Consider the following 15796-nt stretch of genomic DNA (forward strand, 5'->3'; position numbering starts at 1 on the left):
TGGAGGGGCTGCCACGTGGAAGTCTCTCATTGACTGCGTCATGTTTCAGTCAAGGCAAGTCAGTAGTTAAATGACATGTCATTCACTGATTGCACAATTGAACATTTTACCGCTAATGATTTAAAAGGCGTTTGGAAAAAGGACTTAATTGAATAAAAATTACTATGTTTAGGAGTAAATTGAACATTTAAAAAAAATTAAGATTATTTTGAAAGCTAACAAAAATTGAAACAAATGATATTAAGTCTTTTTTATATTATTTAAAGGGAAAAAAACTATAAATAGGCGGGCACCATTTAGAATTCTGATAATTGAAAGTACAAAATATGAAAATGGGTCCACAAGTGATCTCTTCAACGGTTCTGCGTCCAATGGATTGCAATGACGTGTATCATTTCATCCCCACCATTCTTCTACAAACAAGAATCCTCAATTTTTCACTTTCTTCATTTCATTTCAACAAATGTTGCAAAATTTTCTTATGCTCTTCACGTAATTTTGTGTTTTCCCCCCGTCAATTTCCAAGGAACGTTTAGATTCATAGTTGTCACCCTGATATCATATTTGTTGAAATCTTGTGTTAAAAGTTGTATACTTTTGAACTTCAATAAAAGACTTGATTTTTTGCGTTTTTAATTTCATAGCCACAGACCCAGTTTTGGACTTGAACTGGTTTTTTGTTCACATGGCCCTTCATATTAGCAGTAGTTGTTTTGCTGTGATGTGTCACTCAAGAGTTCACAGAATAAGAGCTACTGCTGCTGCTTCAGAGGGTTCTTCTACTCTTAATACAGTGACGGAGGAAAAGGTGAATTTGGGTAACTCTGATTTGAAGGTCACAAGGTTAGGAATTGGAGCTTGGTCTTGGGGTGATACCACTTACTGGAACGATTTGGAATGGAATGGTAACTTTCCTTTTTCCACTTTTTCTTTTTATTTGGGGGATATCTTTCTTGAAAATATCACAATTTTTAGTTTTAATCTCTGATAAAATTTTATGCTTTTTAAATCTTTATATCTAACAAAAAGGTATAATTTATGTCCCAGTAAAACCATATGTAGTAAATACTAAAGAGTTAAGAGGATTTATTTTAATGTGAGAAGTAAACATATATAAACGAGTTTGCAACAACTTACTTAACCAAAGTTATATTCCCTTCACAAAGAGTAAAAAGTATTAACATCAAGTGTACGGGCTATTTACATTGTCTTGTATGAAAATGTTGTTAACTTTTGAGATAATGATCTTGAAAGTGATATTTATTATAATTCCTTATTGATTAATAGTCTGGAATTTTATACACAGTCATTGCAGAGACATTAAAATCATTGTGGTATTTTAAGGAAAACAAATTATTTAAGCCTTCTTTTTTTATTTCTATTAATGGTCAATGATGGAGGCTGTGAGTTGCACATGTTAGGAAAATAGCTTTCAATGTTGAAGTTAAATTGTCAACTGTTTTTGAAGCATAATTGTTGGAATATGCAACAATTCCTATCCATTTGGTGGGGGTGGGGAAGTTGACAGCAATTTGAGGATTGTTGCTTTCTTTGTTGGTTAAAACCTGAGAGTGTCACATTATTTGCTGTCTGAAACCAGTTTTAGGTGTACAGCTTCTGTACCATAATTTTCGGAAGTTGTCTAATAAGGAGGTGTGATGGGAAAGAATTGGAATCCCATGTTAATGACGTTATTGTAATATTTTTCACGTTTATCTGCATTAATATATGGGCTACTGTGGTAAAATTGGCTTGTGAGAGTGATAAGGATTGTGGAAGAAGATCACTCGCTTGAAAACATATATTAGTGTTATAGCAAGTGTTTCTATCATTAAGGTCTAGGTGATAAGCAATAAGTACTAAAGCAAAAATTTGAGAGAAGTGAATGTGAAAGTAAGAATTGACCTGTAAAGAATTCAAACACATGATTTCATAGTTCAAGCAAATCATCCCCAATAATATTGGGTCTAACCTAAAACAACAGGAGCTAGAAAATGAAACATTTCAGTTCAGAAAACACCCTTGTCCAAGTTCTTTAATGCTGAGACTGATAATACCAAATTAATTGCTTGTAATCAATCTCTCTTACTTTGTGTTGAGCTTATATCTACCACTGGAGTTTGATATGCTGACAAACTGAAAGTGAAGAAAATAAGTAAAAAAGGGATAAAGAGGGTGATAGGAACTTGGTATTATGGGTGCCCATATATTTAAGTGATTGGTTCTCCTTCTTATTAGCTAAATTTTAAAGGTGTGTTCCCCCATATATTTGGCTATTTATCAATAGTTCTATTGTTGGAAAAAGGTCAAGATGTGTTTTGCATCAGTATTATTCAATAGATAGAAATATAGATATTCCAAATTAATGTTAATATTATTGGTAGTTAATGTAACAAACTTTTTAGTTAATCTTGGGAACTGATTTTATTACAAAGCTTTTACTTGTTTGTGTTTCTGTTAGACTTTTATTTGTTTTTTATCTTAAAAAATTCTTTCTAATTTCTACTCAAGATGTCATTTGACTATAATGTATAAAAGTTGCAGATTTGAGACACAGTGAAGAGGCCTTTTCTATCAGATAATGTATATGGTGTTTTGAGTTGAATGGATTGAAATAGGTTTTTAAATGAATAAAGTTAGATTAGAATGTATTCATTTTGGCTATGTGGTGATTGTAGATAGGAATGAAAAGGCTGCTAGAGATGCTTTCAATGCCAGTATTGATGGAGGTCTAACCTTTTTCGACACTGCTGAAGTCTATGGCTCTGGGGTGAGTGTTCATTTTTCTAGAATTCTTTGATGAGTCTAAATTCACCAAAGATGTTCTTCTTTTCAGCTTGCTTTAGGAGCCATAAACTCTGAGGTTCTTCTTGGAAGGTATGAATGAGCTTACATGATTTTCATAACCAGTTTGCAATTATGAAAGGTTCACATTGGTGGTTCCATTTGTTTGTTATCTAAAGATATATTAAGGAAAGAAAAGAAAAGGATCCAGATGTTGAGGTTGCTGTTGCAACCAAGTTTGCTGCACTGCCATGGAGATTCGGCCGTCAAAGTGTTCTCAAGGCTCTTAACGATTCCCTTTGTCGATTAGGACTGACTTCAGTGGATCTTTATCAGCTTCATTGGTCAGTATTTGATGAGCCTGTCTAATGATATTAATTTGAGTATATTACAATGACATTCATTGTGAGATTTTTTCAAATTACACTTCCACTCCCTATTAGTTTCATCATTACATGTTCTCCCTTATAATGATGTTTAGCTGTAATCTTTTTACAACTTAAGGTGCATCTGTAATGTAAGAAAAGTGTGGCAAAAGTAATGTTCTTAAAACATAGGATAAGTTTGTATAAAATTTTAAGAGAACTGGGGTCTTTGTAATTTGAAAAAATCTCAAGAGTATAAGTGTAATATCCTCAGATTTTATCCAAAACCTTTTGTTGATGATATATTTCCTGCTTTTCAGGCCTGGAGTTTGGGGAAATGAAGGTTGCACAGCGTATCAAAATTTTTTCATTGAACCAGTCATTTAATAAGGCTTTTGGAACCGTATGTATCTTTACTTATGATCAGATTAAGAGAATGCTTAGTTCCTCAATTATTTTACCTTTCAGGGTATATTGATGGTCTAGGAGATGCTGTTGAAAAGGGACTTGTGAAGGCTGTTGGAGTTTCAAACTATAATGGTAAATCTTTATGGCTATTATATGTGTGAAGTCTTAAATATTGTGCAAAATCATTTGACACTTCTACTGTAAAATGGGCAATCTCTTAACCTATGACATCTTAATATTGTAGGAAGAATGTTAGATATAATATAGATAATTAGCTAGAATGTATTATAGATCAAAGAAATTTGTGGCGGTCTCAGGACTTATTCAATGATCATCTCTTCTGATTTTATAGTTTGCAATGAATTTTAACCAATAAGAGATTGTGTATACATAAGGTGTTGGAAAGTGTATTTCTAGCATTTCACTTTGTTAGTAAGCACTTAGTTACATTGATGATTATTAAGGCGTATCAAAGGAGGAATCTTTAGAGAATCTGATAATTGGTTGGATTCTACTATTTATGTTCAAGCCTGCCACTGTTACTGTTGTTGGTATACACAATACTTGCAGCAGAATCTCTGAAAATACAATGATATTCTGCTGGTTCTGTTCAAGTTCTATCAGCACAAATAGTTAACATCTATTTTTCAATATAATTAGAAAAGAGACTCCGTGAGGCTTATGAGAAGTTGAAGAAGAGAGGTATTCCATTAGCTTCAAACCAAGTAAACTACAGCCTCATCTACCGTGCCCCTGAAGAAAATGGTGTAAAGTCTGCCTGCGATGAACTTGGGATTACAATAATTGCTTATTCACCAATTGCTCAAGGTGAACTCCTTTTCATTCTTGTATATCTTTACTATGTCTTTTTATAATGTTTTTTCAATTTTGCATTAAACATATCTGCCATAACCACATAGCATAAGAAAAGTATTTTTTATGAATTGTAATCTTGCTTATAAAAGTTTAGTTACTTGAACATAGCACAAAATTTGGTTTACTGATATTGAGACAAGGAAACCTCTGACATGAAACATAGGCACTTGATCTTTTGATACTTGAAACAATGCAGCACCCCTCTTCCGGGATTTTGTCATCTTGGCCTAACTTTTGCATGAATGATTACTATTATTGTTATAATTATGGCAAATGCTAACCAGTTTCCTTAGGGCACTGGTTGAGAAATTGTAAGTAGAAAGCTTGTATTGAGATGAATGAAAATGTATTCAATGTACTCTCGTATGATTTTCAATAGAAGTATTAATTTTTTTCTTGTTTTCATGCCTTAGTTAGAGTTCTAAACACATCGTTTAGCAAGATCCTCTTAGTAGTAGTAGTTCTTTCTTTACAAATACATAAGTAAACTTTTTTAACGAGCAAAATATCCCTAAAAGTGGGTTGCCAACTGGTGCAAGTGGTGTCAAAAAAACATTTTCCTTTTTCAAACTGCAGTTTTAAAAAACTCAGACAGACTGAGTAAACCTTCTCATGCAAAAACACTGAAACTGGTATGAGTTAACCTACTTTCAGAACAATATTTGAAAAGCATAATACATAAGATAAAAACCATATCTGTAATAATATTCAGACACCATGCAGCGAAATGCTTTATACTTCATGCCAAACATCCTTACCTTAAACAAGTTTTCTGGTTGTTATCTAATTGTATTCCAACTCCGTCCATTGAAATTATGCAACATTCTTATCTTGAACAGGTGCTCTAAGTGGAAAGTATACTCCTGATAAACCACCAAGTGGGCCTCGAGGCAGAATTTATACTCCTGAATTCCTAACAAGGGTAGTTCTCTTCTGATATATTCAGATCTGATAACTTTCACCCACATTACTTACTTTCTCATGTGTGTACTTTTGTTTCAGCTCCAACCTTTACTAAACAAGATTACTGAAATAGGAGAGAAATACGATAAAACTCCTACACAGGTTCATGCTGCTCTTCAATTTCATTCTATAAGTTGAACAATTTGAAATATTGCACCATTTTTCTATCTACTTTGGCAATAGTAAAGACACTAGAGCTAACTTTTCATGCTACCACCAAACCTGAATATCAGGATCTTGCTCTTATAAAGGTTTGAAGTTAAAAACGGGTGCACCATTCTTGATTAGTTTATAACTACTTTAGTTCATATTAAGGGTTATGTTAGACTTTAAACTTAATTCAATCTTATAAAATCGGTTTATAAGATAAGATTTGCATCCAAATATTATAAATTGACATTATTGTTAGTTAATGTGGGATTTCCAAGAAGTTAATTTATCCTTTTTTAACTTTATGCATTTTCTTGTTCTAGAGAACTCTAATCCTGGAAACTTATCGAACAAAGTGTATTTTTTCTACTCGATCTTTATGATTTGTGAATTTGGTAATATAGATAATTTTTTCATAAACACTTATCATGTGATAAGAAAATAAGAAAAATAAATTAGAATAAACTTTTTTAAAAGCTATGCTAAACTAAACTCATTTGTTTATCTAAAACTTATGCATAAACAATTTAGGGGCGCTTACTTTTGCTTTTATTTTCTGTTTTCACTAATTGACATTATTTTCAGTCTCTTTTTTTTCTTACTAAGAGTTATACATGAAATAGAGAAAACAAACGAAGTTATTTTCAGTGTTTCTTGTACAAATATTTGAAAACAGGAAACAATGTGACACTTTAGTAAATAAATGATTAACATAGAAAGTTAGAGCACGAGTCTTTTGTCTTCTCAACAACTCAACCAATATCAGAAGAATGAACACATCTCAAATGTGTGGGATTTAGATAGGCTAACAAGTGGGTTTATATTTATTTCAATCTCAAATTAGCTTAGAAAATAAAGTTTTCACTTCATTTATATATTATGATTCGTTCATATGGTCTATGTGAGATTTTCAAAATTAAAAATTATTATAACATTTGAAATGATATTTGTCAGGTATCACTGAACTGGTTGGTAGCACAAGACAATGTTGTGCCAATTCCTGGAGCCAAGACAAAAGAACAAGCTAAGGAATTCATAGGTGCACTTGGGTGGAGACTAACTGAAGAAGAGGTAGCCGAGCTGCGTAGTTTGGCTTCAGAAATTAAGCCTGTCATTGGTTTTCCAGTAGAAAACCTCTAGAATATTGTTAAACACAAAAATGGTTGCTGCATGCACCTTCCAAATCAACTGTAAAAATCATATATGTTTATCAATATAGCTCTGATTATTTGTTGATTACTTATTTTACCAAATGCATAATATGATTTTTTAAACTAACTTGGGGTTTCACCTAACTAATTTCTTTTATTTTATTTTTATTTCTTATGTATTCAATTATAAACTATATATTATTAGAAGCATATATTTATTTTAGGCTTTTGTCTCTTTAATTCGAAACCAGTATCAAAAGGAGTTTATCTTGTTAATGAGCATTACCTATTAATTATTGTAATCCTCCTAGGTTTAATTAGTCTCGAAGAGAGTAATATTCAATAATTTATCGTGTCCTGTATTTAAAATTATTATTTAGTCCATAAGAGATGTTAAGTGTAAGAACCGAGAATTTTAAAGATTTTGGAGTGGACAGGTGTGTGGGAACAATGAGACCGAATGATTTATATTAAAATAATATTACTATATAAAGGAAAATTTCAAATGTTCGTCCCATTTTCTGATACAACCATTTTTCTCTAAATCTTCTTCTCTTTTCTTTTCTCCTTCTTCTCTCTAAATATCTCTCATCTTACTTCATCTGATTTTCAATCAAACCGAGCTTAAGTAATTCTGGAGTCAAAGACATCCTTTTCCACCGATCAAAATCTTGTTTAGAGCTGGTAAGTCTCGATTTCTTCAGCTCTTGTGAGATTCCAAAACTTTTTTACACATGAAGCCAAGTTTCTGGTTGCATGTGTTAATCAGCTTCTTCTTTCCATTTCTGATCACATTTCTAGTCTTTTGGTGGTCTATCCTCATCAATCAGTGAGCTATAGGTGTTCTTGGGATTTTCTGGAAGTGTGAGCAAATTTCTGGAAGGGTAGAAGATTCCCGTTCAGTTAAGAGGTAAGGGAACCTAGCTAATTTAATTGTGATTTTCTATATATGAAATGACTGTTTGGATGGTTGCATGTATGTAACATGAATGTTTAATTGAATTGTGTTGAATCTGTGAATACAGGAACCTCTGAACTAGTTGGAGTTTCTCTGCATAAGTGTCGGTCTGTTATAATCTTAAGAAAGTGGGTATGCGAATATGATGGTTTGGGGTTGGGAGTGAAATCTGGTATGGGACTCTTTGGGATGATGATAGAATGATTTTAGGTACCTTCGGATAGGCGTAAATTGGTATATGAATCATGATTGGAGGATTAGAAGTTGGGAAGTTGTAGTAAATTGGTGAAGATAGTTGTTGATCATAATTTTGCAGTTATTCTGCAGAATTATACAAATCGCCGAATGTCATTCATTGACCTTTCGGCTTTCTTCTTGTGTTCAGTCTTAACTGAATTCTACTTCTGTAGAGCTTTTCAGTTAATGACCGATCTGTCTTGTACTCGTATTCTGTTTTAGTCATAGCGATCGTTCTCGGTGAGGTGTGTGGTCTCTTAGTAGCGATCGGTCTTAGTGGGTGTGTGGTCTCTTAGTAGCGATCGGTCTTAGTGGATTGTGTGATCTTTTAGTAGCGATTGGTCTTAGTGGGTTGTGCGGTCTCTTAGTAGCGACCGATCTTAGTGGGTTGTGCGGTCTCTTAGTAGCGATCAGTCTTAGTGGGTTGTGTGATCTCTTAGTAGCGATCGGTCTTAGTGGGTTGTGTGGTCTCTTAGTAACGATATGTCTTAGTGGATTGTGTGGTCTCTTCGTAGCGCTCGTTCTTGTACTAGTCCTCGACCTCGTACTTGTATTCGATCTTAACTTCGTTCAACCTCTCATGGGCCTTACCTGGTAATGACCGTTCGGTGATATTTTAGTAATCGGTATCAACTTTAAGTGTTCCGCCTAAGCCATAAGCGTTCGGTCTAAACTTAGTACTTGGTATGGTGGTAGTATTCGGTCATGTTGTGGTACTCGGAATCCTCTAGTTGTCAGTCAGTAATATTGTCCGCCTTCTCTTCAGCTGTATCTATTATTGACCGTTCGGTTCTGTTCTTTAGGTAGTGAGAGAACGACCGGTCTCCAACATTCACAGGGTGTTCGGTATTGTTCATATATGTTTGGTGATTTCTATTCGGCCCATATTTATATTTATTTCAGTGTGTTATTTTAATTAGGGTTAAATATGTTTTTAGTCCCTAAACTATAAAGCGAATTTGATTTTTGTCCCTCTTTCAAAGTAAGGTACATTTTAGTCCTCTTCCTTAAGGAAACCATAATTTTTCGTCCTCTAAAACCAATGGCGTTAAAAAGAAGGTGAGGTGGCTAACTGTGGTGTGCCAGGGAATTTTTTCTTTTCTTCTTTTATGACGTTGTCCCTCCCTCTTCCTCCATCTCTTTCCTTGCATCTTCATGCCTAGCTTCTAGCCCTCATTCTTCCACTATTCTTCACGCCCAGCTTCTCACCCTCCTTCTTCCACTCTTCCCGCCGCGCCGCCGTATCACAAAAACTCTTCTCAAATATCACAAAACTCTTCCATCCATCCGCCTATCCGGCGTTAGCTCCGAAGCGACAACGCCGTCCGACCGTCCATCTAGGAGAGATCGACGACCAACACTCTGCCTTTCATGGCCACGACTCGCATATGCGCCGCCCGAGCATGCCGCCATGGAGCTGGCAGACTCCGAAGGAATCTTCAAGATCTTTCCCAAAACTCTTCCATCCATCCGCCCATAAATTATAGATCTTAATTGTGGTTTATGCTTTTGTATCTTCAATCTGGATTGAGCTGATAAACTCTGAATTCCATCTTTCCCATAATTTAATTTTTTTCGTATCAGGAGACATGCAAGTAAATTTTGGCTTAACCCCCAGTTATTGATCTCTAAGCTCCCTTAACTGCATCTGGTACTTTACTTTGAGTAAAGGACTCGGTTGGCCACTGGACACATATCATACATAGAATCTCTGAAAAGAGTTTCGACAACACTTTGTGATTACATTGAAGGTAATGAACCTCACGAGTTCTCATTGGACAATGCCATCACCCCACCTTTCACACCTGTGAAGAAGAAAAGTGGCCCGGGATTCATTCCTATATCAGCAAAACCCTTCGCAGCAACAAGAGCTATTGAGTTTGGGATCAGACCAAACTCTACTTTGAAAGTGAATTACCTTAGACCTGGTGGTAACCTAACAATTTCAGTTGATGAAAGGCCTTAATCTCTGGAAAGGGTACGTGTTGAGACATATTATCCTCCAATGCAGCAGTATGGCTTTGATGGATTTTTCAACATGCAATCCTCACCGGTGAATCCCTCAATTTTTGCCTATTCTCCCAATAATAGGCCTAGTATCCCTTCCCCTTCACCTCAAGCTTCCCAATGGGATTTCTTTTGGAACCCCTTTTCTTCTTTGGACAGCTATGTAAGTCCTCACAAATACACACCATCAGATTTGAGGACAAATCCTTTCCAAGGGGGAGGGGATGATACGCGGGGACCAAGCACCATAATTAGTCAAGGAACCATATACTTGAAGAATAAAGAAGGCTTCACAATGAACTTGAAAACAAGCCAACACCTCTTTGCACACTCCAAATGGAAGCTAGAAGAGGGTCCAACAAGAGCAGTCTCAACCCATGAAAGAGAAGCTTTGAAGAAGCAACCGAGTGGCACCGTTCCAGATTTAATTTGTTAGCACGTGTATTAAGTGCCCCCTTATAGAATTCTGCATGTTTTCATTGCTTAGCCACGTGGCCTATGATCCACGTTTAGGAGATTGATTATCAGCGTGCACCAACTAAGGGAATTTACTATAAATTCACCTTAGCTTCATTTTGTAAAGGACTTTTGATGATTAATGAGTTTTACTCTGCTGAAGATTTCTAGCACCCGAAACTCTGCCAAAAGTCACCCAAATGATCTTTCCCTCTCCATCTAGCTTCCTTCCGGTGGAAGGCCGCCTGAGCTAGCTCCTCCCTCACCAACAAGATCTTCAATCCATCACTGACACCACTACAATCCACCTCTGTACGACGCTGCCAAACCACAAGCATCTCCTTCCGCTGCCTTTGGTTCGTAGCTTACTTGGAGCAACCGTATCAAGAAGCAAGGAAAGAGATGGAGGAAGAGGGAAGGAGAGAAGCAGTCAAAGATTGACTCAATGTTAGAAAATAAAATATGACCTGACACACCACCGTTAGCCACCTCACCTTCTTTCTAACGCTGTTAGGTTTGGAGGACCAAAAATTAAGGTTTCCTTTAGGAGGAGGACTAAAATGTACCTTACTTTGAAAGAGGGACTAAAAACAAATTCGCTTGATAGTTTAGGGACTAAAAACATATTTAACCCTTTTAATTAATTGTTCCAATTGCTTTGATGGCTGATGTATGCATTATCATAATGGTGTCAAATTGAAAGTATGGTATGATGTTCCAACTGGTATGAAAGAGAATTCCAAGGAGGAATGTCTCAGTGATTGGTTATCAATGTGGTGGTAAAATATGAATATGGACAGCGAAATCCACGGGGTTCATCCTAACATTCTAATGATTACCAAATCTCAAGTAGAGAGGTGTAAGTCATGTCGTGAGAATAGTAGGAGGTCCTAGCCTATAGGGTATCGTAGGTGAGTTATAACAGACTAACCCCAGGTGGCAGCTGAGGGTGTTCCAGCTACTACACCCTCGGGCGCAGGAACGGCCTCAAGCTACATATTCATACAATCCGGATGATCCAGTCAAGTGTTCGGTCATTGGCTGTAATGTATGGTCAGTCATTGTATGCTTGAAATGCTCGGTTGATACATGCTTATGTATTTGTTTAATTTGCATGATTAGTGTAATCAATTAAATTACTCTAGCTTACCCTTACTTTTCTGTGGCCTGTCTTTGTATGTTGTTTCTCTTTTGCGATTATCACCTTAATAGTGTGAGCTTAGGGATACAGTCTTTTCAGTTGGAGCAGTTGAAGGGGGGGAGGAGTGCAACTGATAGTATAGGTAGTTATTTTTGTTCTTCAGGTGAAATTTTTATTCACCAAATCTGTAGTTTTGTTTTATCATTATCTATGTAATGTTTCATTTTAGTAGTTTTCTATTACAAAATTGGAATGTTACGTTAAGACTTAATTCGGTAGCATAGCAACAATATGTTCAACTTAATTTAATTTTACATAACTAACTTAGGTAATCTGATAGAAAAGAAATAATATATTTAACAAATCAAATTTGGATTTTAAATTAAATTTAATTTTAAAAAACCAATATACTTTAAATTGACTTAATCACGGAATTTCCAACAATTTTTTTAAACCTATGACATTTTTATATGTTTTGAAATCTCAATCTAAAAGATATTTATCATTTATCTATTAAGTAAAAAACAAATAACCAATAAACAAAAAAAGATGGAGGACCAAACTAAATCATTTACAATAAATTTATTTTACATGTATTTTTTACTGAATTATAATTTACATGTATTTTTGACTGATAATTGAATTATAATATATCAAAGTGTAAACAGGTCAAATATCGTATGATAGATTAAAGAAAAAAATAACGTAATTAAGAGAATTATATTTATTTATTTTTAAAATTTAAAAATAAAAATATTAAACGAAAATAAATTTTAATTTTACATTAAAATTTAAAGATTAAAAAAATTTATATATATTAACCCTTAATTTACTGACTTGTTGACTCGATAATGTCAACTATCCACTTTTCACACTATTGAATATTTTTTTTTGAATTTCTAAAAATATATAGAAAGAAAATCCGTATAAGATCATTTTGGTGTCTTCTTTAACTTTAAAAAGTGTTTAGGGAGATAATTACGTACTATGTTAAGCATAAGGTGATGTCAATTATGTGATGTTGAAAGGGTAAAAGTGAAAATGTAGTTGTGGACAATAAAAGTGGATGAATTCAATGTTATTTAATGCTTTGTTTATTTGAAGAGGTTGAAAGTGAAAGATGGATTTAGAGTTTGAAAAGGTTAAAAATGAGATGGTTTAATTTAATAGAAAGATAATGGATTTGAATAAAAAAAACGTATTAATAAATATGATTGATTTTATTGAATTAACTATAATTTGATAGATTGTGTGGAGTGTAATGTTAAAATTTTCCTAGATATACTTTTTAAAATATAAATATTTTATTTTTGAAAAAATTAGTTGAGGAAAAAAACTATTTCTTAAAAATTTTTATTTATTAATTATCAATAATAATTATAAAATATATTAAAAGCATCCAATAAATAGAATTATTTTTAACAATAACGTTAAATATATAAATTAGTAATATATCAACAATTTATACAAATTTATTATTTCCTCCTCATTTATCACTTCATTGTTTTTTTAAAAAAAAAAATCATAAATAATTATACATAACTTAAACTAAACACATAAAATTATCAAAAATCATCTCCAATCAATTTCCACGTATACCTATAAAATAATGTATTAATGTGTTGCGCGCGAAAGCCGCAAATCAAGCCATGAGTTTTGTGATAAAAAAGGAGAAACGTGTTTATGTGTTGTTGAGACTAAAATGGACCATGCTTGCACTACTAACCAATCACTATTACATGTACTTTTTCTCTTTTTCATAGTTGAAAACATGTCAGGTCAACGTAGAATTAACAAGTCAAAGGTTAATTTTAGTTGAAATTGTCATATTTGAATCTAATTTTTATTTTCTTATTAAACAAATTTTTAGTTTGGTTTAAACTATTTAAAAGTTTGCTTTGAACTTGTAAATCTCTTCAAAAGTTTCATAGTCAAAATTATTGGTTGTTTGACACCTTTTTCATAGTTAAATTTTAAAATATAAATAAATAAATTGAAATTCAAAAATTAAAATGTAGTTTCCAACAAAAATATCTTCAAAAATTTAAATTGTAAAAAATATAAGCTAGCGAAACCCTTTTCAAAATTTATATATGATAACACATATACATCACACAAGTTACAATAATTAATATATACTATAAACCTATTCATTTTTACATTTAAGATAATTTGTATGTATATATATAAATTTAATTAAAATACTCAATATAAATAATCATTTTTATTATTTAAATTTAAAAATACTATGCTTACAATATTATTTAGTTATATTAAGTTTTTTTTTTATATTTGAATATTTTTATATTATATTAAAATACACAAGAAACACTAGATGGGTGAATAATATTTTCTAAAATATTTTCACATCATTTAATGACTTGTAATGAAAGTATACAAAAGTGTAAAATGTTTAAACACTAGTTTTATAAAATAGTTAAATAAAAATACGTTCAGACGATGATGTTTCAAAATACTTTATAAAAGCTTAAAAGTAATATCACAAAGTACAATTTTTATACTAGTTTACTCAATCTGAGCTAGTCCAATTCTCTCTTAAGAACACTTAAAGGGTTCTATTAATCTTATAAAGGATTACAACGAGTTTAACTCACTCTTAGTTGCAAGTATTATTATCACTCTTGGTCCCCTAGCCAACACGACTAGTCCGAGTATTATAAATCACTCTCAGTTCCCTTAATCAATCTTGACTAGTCCAAGTTTAGCCACTACTGGATCTAACCCTTGACAACACATATAAACTGAGTATTCTTACACCACTACTTGTTTTGAGTATAACTCACTCTTGGTTGCAAGTATTATCTGTCATTCCTGACATTTGAGTATAACTTAATCCTGATTGCAAGTATTATCTCTCACTCTTGGCATACAAAAGTGTTTTATTACAAGAGGAATAATAACTCGTTAAATAATAAGTCTCATTGAGAGAATATTTAATTAAAACAAGATACTCCTAAATTCTTGTAATATCTTCCTCTTTTCCTTTTTTATTGAAGACATTAGACAATATAACCTTAGAACACTTGATGTTTGTTGACTCTCTAGTTTTCTCTCTTCTTTTCTTAGAGCATTTGCATTAGACACTATGAGCATATAGACAAACTTCAAAGTAGATTCTCAATAAGGTTTTATTTTCTTCTCTTCTCTTCTTTCTCTTTTCTTATTTTCTCTTTCTTCTCTAAAAGCTTCAAACTTTGTAAGCTCTGAGAAGGAGTAGCAAGATAGACATGTGATGATGACTCTTCTCTTCACTCTTGTTCATCACTCTTCTCATTCTATTCTACTAGATCATGCTTTCATCATATTTGATGGGCTTAAGAGTATCAAACAATATATGCACCAAGGTAAGGAAGAGTTGATGTTTGATGATCATTTTTGAACATACTCTCCCTTTTCTTCCTTTTCCACCTCTTATCTCTTCTACATTTTCTTAACTACTACTTCTCTTCAGTTGATTTTCTTTTTATAGGCTTTTTTTTAGAGATGATCATTGGAGACTGAGTTGATATCTGGATAGGCTTTATAGACTTTTCCAGTAGCTTAGTCAGACTCAGGCCTACATTATAACATTTAAAGCTTTTTCCTTATAGTCTTAAGAGAAACTTGAGCTTGTACATTGTGACAAAGCATATGGCTTCAAGGGAAACATTCCCATAATGTTCTTCTTTCACAATGTCTTTTTCTTTCTTGTTGTGATTTTGATAATTTCTTTCTACTTTAATGAACTACACGAATACCAAGAACAAAGTCTACAATCATCAAAGTACTTTTTTATACATGCATTAAATTTTTTGAACGTTGATAATCATTAAATAGTGTAGTGTATTAAATAAATTTTATCATTTTTCATTCATTCATAAATGCATCGTTTAGTAAGACAAATAACATGTATATTCATTAGGTGATATCAATATAAAATGTTTTTTCAAAGGCTAAAGCGTTTATCGATCATCCATCCGACGATATTTCTCTATAAAGCTTTGCTTGATATAACACTGTATCGAATAATTTTTTTTTAACCTTAGTGTTATATAAGAGATAGACTTCTATTTCCATGAGACATTAGCTTGTTTTTCTCATATAGTCTATTAGATAAATTCAATGAGAGATACTTTCTTTAGACGGTTTTCTTATGAGAGAGTTTGTGCAATCTTGTGTCTATGTTTAAGTGAGGTTAATGCTTGGATGCTAGATCATTCATGTGTTATTTAGTTCAGACGTTATAAAGTATAAATATTCTACTAGTGGAATTTAGCTAGCAAATTGCTTAGTGGAATGA

The 15796-nt window shown here is 32.9% G+C and overlaps 1 protein-coding gene across 2 annotated transcripts; it reads left to right on the forward strand.

Annotated features, from left to right (window-relative positions):
• The first annotated feature begins 354 nt into the window (after positions 1 to 354).
• On the forward strand, positions 355 to 6785 carry LOC124837762 (putative oxidoreductase At1g06690, chloroplastic). 2 transcript variants are annotated; one of them, XM_088116690.1, is made up of 10 exons: positions 355 to 905; positions 2679 to 2770; positions 2837 to 2877; positions 2964 to 3128; positions 3470 to 3492; positions 3618 to 3689; positions 4218 to 4385; positions 5273 to 5355; positions 5436 to 5498; positions 6501 to 6785. In XM_088116690.1, exons 1-10 carry the CDS (start codon positions 686 to 688, stop codon positions 6684 to 6686), a joined length of 1113 nt encoding a protein of 370 aa, XP_087972816.1. In that variant the 5' UTR covers positions 355 to 685; the 3' UTR covers positions 6687 to 6785. The 2 variants fall into 2 exon arrangements, with proteins under 2 accessions (XP_087972816.1, XP_087972817.1); XM_088116691.1 differs by having other exon boundaries at positions 762 to 905; positions 2683 to 2770.
• The last annotated feature ends 9011 nt before the right edge of the window (positions 6786 to 15796 follow it).

Source organism: Vigna umbellata, chromosome 5, assembly GCF_029865625.1.
Source record: "Vigna umbellata cultivar VRB3 chromosome 5, Vumbellata_1.0, whole genome shotgun sequence".
Lineage (NCBI taxonomy): Eukaryota > Viridiplantae > Streptophyta > Magnoliopsida > Fabales > Fabaceae > Vigna > Vigna umbellata.